Source organism: Astatotilapia calliptera, chromosome 18, assembly GCF_900246225.1.
Source record: "Astatotilapia calliptera chromosome 18, fAstCal1.2, whole genome shotgun sequence".
NCBI lineage: Eukaryota > Metazoa > Chordata > Actinopteri > Cichliformes > Cichlidae > Astatotilapia > Astatotilapia calliptera.
The window spans coordinates 260974-270090 of record NC_039319.1 but is presented as its reverse complement, the minus strand read 5'-3'; the positions used below and the strand labels follow the sequence as shown (position 1 = coordinate 270090).

General features: G+C 43.6%; 1 protein-coding gene across 1 annotated transcript; it reads left to right on the top strand.

Moving 5' to 3' along the window:
* LOC113011372 (protein disulfide-isomerase TMX3-like) lies at positions 1–6341 on the top strand. The gene is made up of 16 exons (XM_026150898.1): positions 1–148; positions 669–717; positions 803–845; positions 1545–1668; positions 1771–1816; positions 2024–2104; positions 2203–2302; positions 2408–2485; positions 3255–3321; positions 4606–4704; positions 4948–5005; positions 5372–5425; positions 5529–5585; positions 5658–5787; positions 5863–5931; positions 6007–6341. The coding sequence occupies exons 1-16, from the start codon at positions 115–117 to the stop codon at positions 6184–6186; spliced, it is 1269 nt and encodes a 422-aa protein (XP_026006683.1). The 5' UTR covers positions 1–114; the 3' UTR covers positions 6187–6341.
* Positions 6342–9117: the final 2776 nt, after the last annotated feature.

Sequence of the window (9117 nt, the reverse complement as noted above, 5' to 3'; positions counted from 1 at the left end):
AGCAGCTGTGAATAAAGTTTGAGTGGATTGAATGCAGCCTGCTAATCTGTAAGATTAGCAGTGTGTTCTGTGTTAGCAGATTAGTTCTGTGCTGTTAATCCAGTTTCAGCCATTATGGCGGACAGGAGGACCACAGTCCTGCTCTCAGGTACGTCCAAACTTTCTTCCTCTTTATCGTAGCTTCAGAGTGTGAGGAAAGGGCAGCTCGAGACTCGAGAACCTACAGATGGATTACAGTCAGATTACTGAGCTGTTAATCTGAAAACAGTCTGAATCTGTTTCTGGTTTCAGCTGAAATCAATTCAATTTTATTGATCTATATAGCTCCAAATCATAACAGCAGTCGCCTCAAGGTGCTTTATATTGTAAGGTAGACCCTACAATAACACATACAGTCCATTTTTAAGAATCAGCTTCCCCCTGAGCCGGCCCCAAATCATCTGATCACAGATTGATGTTTGTGAGATTAAACTTTAATCTGAAAGTTTTAATTGGAGGTATTGATACTCCACGTCTGATGGAGTCATGTGACTCAATGTATCAGGTGAACGAAGGCCTGAAGTATCAGAGCATGATCAGTGGGATCGGGGTCAAATGGCCTGGAGACTAAGTTAATGGACCTTTGTTTGTGTGTGTGTGTGTGTGTGTGTGTGTGTGTGTGTGGTCAGTGCTGCTGTTTGCGTCTGCGGCGGCGTTCGTGGAGGAGCTCGATGATTCGTGAGTTCAAACTGAATGTTGAATTTAACTGACTTTAGGTTGATGATCAGTAATCACTAATCAGGCTGATTGATCGTCTTTTCAGCTTCATGGAGACAAAAGGAGACGATGAAATCTGGCTCATCAAGGTACAGATGAGTTTACTCTGTGTAATGTGTGTACTTATTTTTATTTGTACTTATTAATAATAATACTAAACACTACGTGTCTGCAGCAGCAACACAGAATGCAGCAGCGTTAAAACACAACCGAACAAGAAGAACCAAGAACACGAAAAGCACTGCATGGTCTCGGCGGGGTGGGGGGTGATCAATGATCACTGATTAAGAGGTTGTACAGATTGGTAATTGTTTGCCCAGGGTAAAAAAAAATATGATCAGGATCAAGAACAAAGACTTAATCCAAGTTCAGTTCAAAGACAGTAGAAATCTGAGGCCACCTGAGCATACCTGCAGATTAAGTAACTGAGGGGAAACAGATGCAAGCTGAACAAGTCTGAGGATGGAGCCGAGCGGTACTCCACGTGATAAAGAACACGTCCGCACTGACTCTGTTTGATAAAAGCACAAAAAACACAGGTGACGTTCCACCTGCATCACAGTCGGGTCCAATCAGAGCAGAGCGATTACCTGATCCTACAGTCGGGTCCAATCAGAGCAGAGCGATTTTGCTTTGAAAGCAGAGAGAAATCTGATATTGGACGTTAGTAACATCCTCTGAGACTGTATTGCGGTTCATTTCAGAGTACTTGTCATGCAATTGTGTATCTTCTGAGTACTTCTTGAGTGTTTCTGAGTGTCGTCTGCCCCTGTCGTGTCTCGCTGCAGTTTTACGCCCCCTGGTGTACGTTCTGTAAACAACTGGATCCGGTTTGGCATCAGATTGGATCAGAATATAGGAGTCTCGGCTCTCCGGTCCACGTCGGCAAATCAGATGCAACTGCCAACACCGGTCAGTCACTGTAAAAATTAAAGCACTGATTTACCAGCAAATTGTTGTCTGTGACTGTCAAAATAAAAGCCCAGAGGTCAGATGTGTTCTCTCTGTCTGAAGGTTTGGCCAAAGAGTTTCGCGTCAGAACGTATCCAGCCATCCTTATGTAAGTCCTCACTGTGACGTCACACACACATCAGATCCACTGACTGAAACCGCAGCTCCAAACACCACAAGGTGTTTCATTTTACACCATCAGATGCACCTCAGTCAGGTGGTATAACAGGCAGAGATACACCATGGTCAGGTGTGACAGGTGTGACAGTGATGCAGGCATGCTGCAGATCTTTAACCAGCTGTTTCCTGTTTCCAGGTTAAAGAAGAATATAAAATATAATTATTCAGGCGTGAGAACCAAAGATGGAATAATGGACTTTGCTAATCGGATTGCTGGGTGAGTTTAGACAGCCGACACAAAATAAGGGAAAATGATGTTTAACATGACGGTGATGTCACAATGATATCACATTGGGAATCTGTCTTATTGCTCAGGCCGCTGGTTCGATCACTTAGTAGTGTGCAGCTCTTCCAGCACGCCATGAGCCGCCATGATGTCATGTTTGTTTATGTAGGAGCCACGTCACCGCTAAAGGTACACACACACACACACACACACACACACACACACACACACACACACACACACACACACACACACACACACACACACACACAACTGACCTGTGGTGTGTTTCAGGGAAACTACACGTCAGTCGCTGAGCAGCTGATTGTCCACACTTACTTCTTCTCAACCAGCAGAGACGTCCTACCGAAGGTCAGAAAACTCTTTCGTCTGTTGGTCAAACGTGTCCATCACCTGATCGAGCTGACCTTATCCACATGCTGAGACAAAACTTTTTAAAACACTTTAAAAATCCCCCCTATGTCCACAAGGTTTCAAAATGTGGTGGACATCCAGCAGCAGGTGTAATATTTTCCTGGAACGTCAGTGTGTTCCTTTAAAAAGACACGTTTATACTCATCATTCCCACCCTGGAGGAACATGTCTGCGTCCAAGTCTGTAGATAATCTGTGTCCGTAGATAATCTGTGTCCGTAGATAATCTGTGTCCGTAGATAATCTGTGTCCGTAGATAATCTGTGTCTGTAGATAATACGGAGCCCCGCAAGGGACATGGGAGAAAAAAAAATTACAATGAACTTTTGCGAGAGCTCTCAAAACTAACTCTAATAATCTGTGTCCGTAGATAATCTGTGTCCGTAGATAATCTGTGTCCGTAGATAATCTGTGTCCGTAGATAATCTGTGTCCGTAGATAATCTGCGTCTGTAGATAATCTGTAGATAATCTGCGTCTGTAGATAATCTGTAGATAATCTGCGTCTGTAGATAATCTGCGTCTGTAGATAATCTGCGTCCGAGTCTGTAGATAATCTGTAGATAATCTGCGTCTGTAGATAATCTGCGTCTGTAGATAATCTGCGTCCGTAGATAATCTGTGTCTGTAGATAATCTGTGTCTGTAGATAATCTGTGTCTGTAGATAATCTGCGTCCGAGTCTGTAGATAATCTGTCTTTATTTCAGGCGGTGTCTCTGTCCACTCTGCCTGCTGTGGTGGTATTTAAAGATGGGACTTACTTCACCTACAGCGGTGAGTTAATTTTGATGAACGGGCCAACAGAACTCTTTCTCGTGGAATATTAAATAACAGCAAAAAAGCTACAGCTCTGCACAAATGTCTTCAGCCACCAAAACTTGTTTTTACAAAAAAAATTGAAAATCGTGTTGTACAGCTACAACACAGTAACTTCACACAATAAAGTCAAAGGAGCTTGCAAAGAAAAGCGTCTGGACTTCTTTAAGTTGCTTGAAGACGTTTCACCTCTCATCCGAGAATTTTCTTCAGTTCTAAGGTCAAATGGTGGAGAGTCCCAGATTTAAACCTAGTGGGAGTTTCCCCCCAAAGAGGGACAAAAGGACCCCTGATGATCCTCTACCTGATCACATGAGCCGGGGTGTGGGTCACAATCAGCCAGGGTGAGAGGTGAAACGTCTTCAAGCAACTCAAAGAAGTCCAGACGCTTTTCTTTCCAAGCTCCTTAGACTACGATGACCTGGATGACTGAGAACCTTCACAGACATACTTCACACATTAAAACATACATGGTCCTGCACACACTTTAGCTCTGAACTGTAAATATTAACTATAAAAACAATGCAATTTTAAAATGAAGACAGCAAAGGGAAACAAGAATTGTTTAGTCAGTCCTGCCTGCTGAGTTCTGGACCAGATAGATAAAATAACACCAATATTTAATATTGTTGATGAGGGAACCGATATAACCTCCTCAGAGAAGCTATCAGGACCACAAACAAGAAGCTCAGTTTACCAGGACTGAGAACGAAGAAGTCTGAAGATCCATTAAAGTGTTCACTCAGGTTTAACAGAAATACAGCTGAGCATCACCAGCGTAGCAGAGCTGTGTCAGTGCTGAATCTCACTGTGCACCCAGCTGAAGGACACTGACTGATAGTAGGGAGAATCTGTAGGAGGAGTAATGTCAGCAGGAAGAAGTGCAGGTGTGTGACAATGAGATCCATCATGGAAGTCAGGTTAAACTAGGCTAAAAGGATCCAGGCTTGAACTTTGAACTGATCACAGTCATTGGAAGTTGTGGCAGTAAAAGCAGACTGAGGAATCCTTTGAAATAAGATGTCTCACATCTTGAGGAATCCTTTGAAATAAGATGTCTCACATCTTGTGTGGTTGATGTGGTTAGTAACTCCGTCATGTGCACATGGAGCTTTGTGGTTTGTATCTGCTGTCAGCTCTTCTGAGAAAACGCTTCTGTTACAAATCAGACTGACATGGGGAATTCATGCATTTGCTGTGTGCATTTCACCTGACTTAAACAAGCTGCTTACTGTCTTTCAGAGGAACGTGACGGGGACCTGAAGTTGTGGATTAACAGAGAACGATTCCCAAACTTCTCCCAGATCGACAGCTACACTCTGTATGCCATGGGAGAGACAGGTACCACAGAACACCTGAGTGCACTGTGATGTCATCAGGTACCTTCAGCCAAAGCACTGAGCAACTTTGACTTTGGAAACAGACCCATCTGTTCATGGAGTTTCCTGTCAGGGAGACGTTCACCTGAACAATAATGAAACTGGAAGCAGGCGGGTCTGTTTGGGACAAAGCACTGAAATGCCTGGATTTCACTCACTGGTTGCTGATTGGCTCAGGTGCAGTGACTCCGCCTCTGTCCTGCAGGTAAGCTGGTGCTGTTGGCGTTGGTGGAGGAGAAGCACCTGTGTGAAGAAAGTCTCAGGTAACCCCATCTGCTCTCTCTCTGTTCCCTCTGTGCAATATTCTGGTGGTTGTGCAGTTACTGTCCCATCCTTAGTGACCATAGCCCCTCCACCCTTATTTATTTATGATTTTATATTATTGTCCTTGTACACACCCCCTCAATGTTTCTGTAACTCATATACCATGAATATAGTGTACTTATATTACTTATATTGTTTTTTTCCTTTGTATGTTGTTTTCTTTACTTTTGCATCTTTGTGGTCTTGCATTCGAATTGTGCTGTGCAAGCAACTGCACAATGATAATAAAAAGTATCTAAGTACTCATCTTCAGGGTAAAATTTACCTGCAACTGTGCTCTGAAGCACTTCCTGTCACCTGTTCAGGTATAAGAGTCTGTTGGAAAGTGTGGCTGCAGAGCACAGAGAGATCTACAGCAGGTCAGACTTTTATTCTGAAAAGTACAGGAAACAGGGTGCGAACTCCGATCTCATTCCCTCTCTACCTTTCTCCGCCCACTCTTGTCTGACCCCGCCCCTTCAGGGAGATGTACTTCGGCTTCATGGCCGGCTCTGATTACATCAGCGGCCTGGTGATGGGGTGAGTTTTCACCTCTGACATCAGCTTCACTCCTCTGATTGGACGCCTCTGACTTGTCATTGTTTTCAACAGTGAGATCATTGTGCCCACATTCATCGTGGTGAATCTGTCCAATGATGGCTACTTCCTGCCCCCTGGCACTGTGCAAACGGAGCAGAACCTGCTGGACTTCCTGGACGGCGTGCTGAATGGCAGCATGCAGGTGAGTCAGGTGAGGCTCACCTCCAGACAGGAAGCAGCTGCTGGATTCTGAACATCTGTCTGCTCTTTGCCTTAGGGTCACGGAGGAAACGGCGCCCTTCAACGAGTCCGACGCCTCGTTTATGATACCAGAGTCACGCTGGCAGTAAGTCACATCATCATCATCATCATCATCCTGCTTCCTGTTTAATCAGTCTGACTGTATGTTTCTCGTACACAGCCCGTCTTCAGCCACGCGCCGCTGCTCGGCTGCTTTCTGGTCGCCTTTCCACTTACCATCGGCGCCTGCTTCTGCTACCTGTGCTTTAAGGCCCGCCCCACTGTGGTTGATGAAGATGGCACGCCACTGTTAGCGCCTCCGCTGGGAGGCCACAAAAAAAGCAAGAAGAAGTCAGACTGATGGCAAGGACTACCGAGAGGACCTGAGATCAATCCAGAATCACGGCCTAGCCGAGGACGTTTTCCTCTGATCTGTGACAACTCGGCCTGAATCCCACAGTCATCGATGGAAAAAGTTCTGTTAGAACAGCTGCAATAAAACAAAAGCAAAGAAAAGGTGTTCTATGAAAGTTTGTTTCATTCAGAGTGCAAACACAAACCAGCCTGTGTCCCGCTACAACACAGGTACGCACAGGAAGTACTCGGTGTTACAGGTTGGCGGTAAGATGGTGGGCACGTGTGTGTTTGTCGCCTCACCTTTACTCGCCCCGAATGTTGTTTTCTTTTGTTGAACGCATCCCCAGAACCAGAAGTCTGACATGCCGACCGAGAAAAGAAGACAAACCTGGTATAGCCTCTTCCACATGTGAACACGACTACACGGAGGTTGCAGGCAGCAGTAGCATCCAGTCCACAGCTCCTGCCTTGAAGCTTAAGAGCCATGACAAAGATCCGACTCTGCTCTTGTTGAGGCTATACAAAAGTTAACTACTAAGGTAGACCGTTTTGATGAACAGCTGAGAGGAACTCAGTTATCGCTAAGCTTTTTGAAATGAATGCTGCCGCAAAAGTAAAATTCAAGCACAGGAGAAAGAAGTATCCGGACTTATCAAGTAAAATGATTTGATGCTGAGGTCGGTTTTATCAGACTGCAGAACTCGAGAACACCAAACTGAGGTTTGTAGCATAAACCTATTCGCTGGAATGTTCAAGACTATTCAACTACACAGCAAAAAGCATTGAACACCGAGCAGGCGAAGTTTCGAGTTTCTCGTGCACGGGAGAGAACCGGACAAACGCCGTTCCTTCGCTTGACCCCAGTCGCTCTCGTCCGCTCCCTCGTAACACTGCTCTTTATTGAGGTCACATGAATATGCATAGGTTCATTAACATATGACGTCTACACACACACAAAGAGTACCGTGTGTGTGTGTGTGTGTGTGTGTGTGTGTGTGTGTGTGTGTGTGTGTGTGTGTGTGTGTGTGGTCAGAGTGTGACCCCATAAAGACTTCCCTAAACCTGCTGCTCATCTAAACAAAGGCACTTAGACTTAAACAGATATACGTGTGTTTGCTATACCATATATCAGAAGAGAAGATACGACCTTGCTCATGATCCAGAGGGGTGCGTGATCTATGCCAGAACACTCTGGAGAGGAGTGAACGCACCCCCCTCTTCATGCTACACAGTTGTTACAGACCTCCTAGGATGAGACAAACAATTATATACTTCTAAGCATATACAAATATATATTTCTAGGCATAAATGACAATCCAGCAATACAAATCTGACACAAACATTTCACTCTTCTGATCAGCCAAACGCTTCTCTACAGATAACTGCATGATGTTAAAGTTATTCCATGTCACTACGCTTCCTGTAAACTGTAATAACTTGTGTTTATTTAGCTTCATATCTAAGACAGAGACAGACTCCACCCTGGGCTGGGAAACCTTGAGCTCAGGTGTTAGATCCTCGGTGCTGCAGGTAAAAACATGAAGGAAACATGAGGCTGCCATGTTATATCAGGACGCCCCCTGTATGCAGAGGTGGGTAGTAACGAGTTACATTTACTCCGTTACATTTACTTGAGTACGTTTTTGAAAAAAATGTACTTTTAAAGTACCTTTTTTGCACGATACTTTTTACTTTTACTTGAGTACATTTATGAAGAAGAAACGGTACTTTTACTCTGCTACATTTGCAAAATTCAACTCGTTACTTTTTAAAAAAAATAATTAGTTTAACACATGCGGCCAGTGACGTTTCTGGTAACTTTTTTACCAATCAGATGTGGCCATGCAGTCACATGACCAATTTGAAACTGTGGCGGGCAGAGCGGCCCGAGCGTTTCAACGTAGCGGACACTAGTGATGGGATTTCCGGCTCTTTTTAGAGAACCGGCTCTTCAGGTTGTTTTGTTGCTTTAATTAATTAATTAATTATCAGCAACAATATAAAATTATGCACAAAAGGAATTAGTAATGTAAAAAAACATGGTTTTCTTTATGTATGTTTATATATAAATATTTATGGGGGCCCCTACAGACGAAGCACGTACAAACTCCAAAACACATTTCTAGTGTTAACTTCCAAAACAGAGCTACTAGATCACTCAAATTACACAATCGAATTCATATGTCTATTGTTTTTGTATTAATACACAAACACTTATTTATTTATATTTATATATATATATATATATATATATATTATTTCATATTCAAATAATTAAAAACAAAACTTCATTTACCTGTTACTACCACACACCCAATCCGATTGCTGGTACTTCCTGGCTTGCCTCTAGGTAACAAAAGCTCAACACGGCCCCTGGCATCCTGGAGCACTTCCGTTGCGTTTTAGTTTGTATGTGCTTTGTCTCTAGGGGCCACTGTAAATATACTTTTATTTATTCACTCCACATAAAATACACATAAAAAGAATGTAGCCTCGTGGGCAGTGTAGTCCAGCTGTAAGTAAGCTGTTAAGACTCGACTGTACACTGTGTTCGTGTTTCCTCTGAAACAATAAGTTCTGTTGGAGCAGCCTTTCATCACCTCTCTCTGTCTCTCGCTAGCAAAGTGACCCAGACAACAAAGTAAAGCTAGTGTTTGGCTACGAGCCCGACACGAACCCGACGTATCAGCCAGAGGTCCCTTTACTACGGTTCGGCGCCGCGGACCTGATTTATATACGCGCGGAATAGTTTTCTATACGAGATCGCTGCAAAAAGTGCAGCCTTACCTAATGTCCACATACTGTTACTCATTATATTAAGATTTAAACATCTAGTTGGTGTTGGTGTGGAGAGTAACCTTCAGTAATAGTAATAAATCACACAGCAATAGTTCATTCATGTAGTTGTAAAAAGCTTGATAATATATGAAGTAAT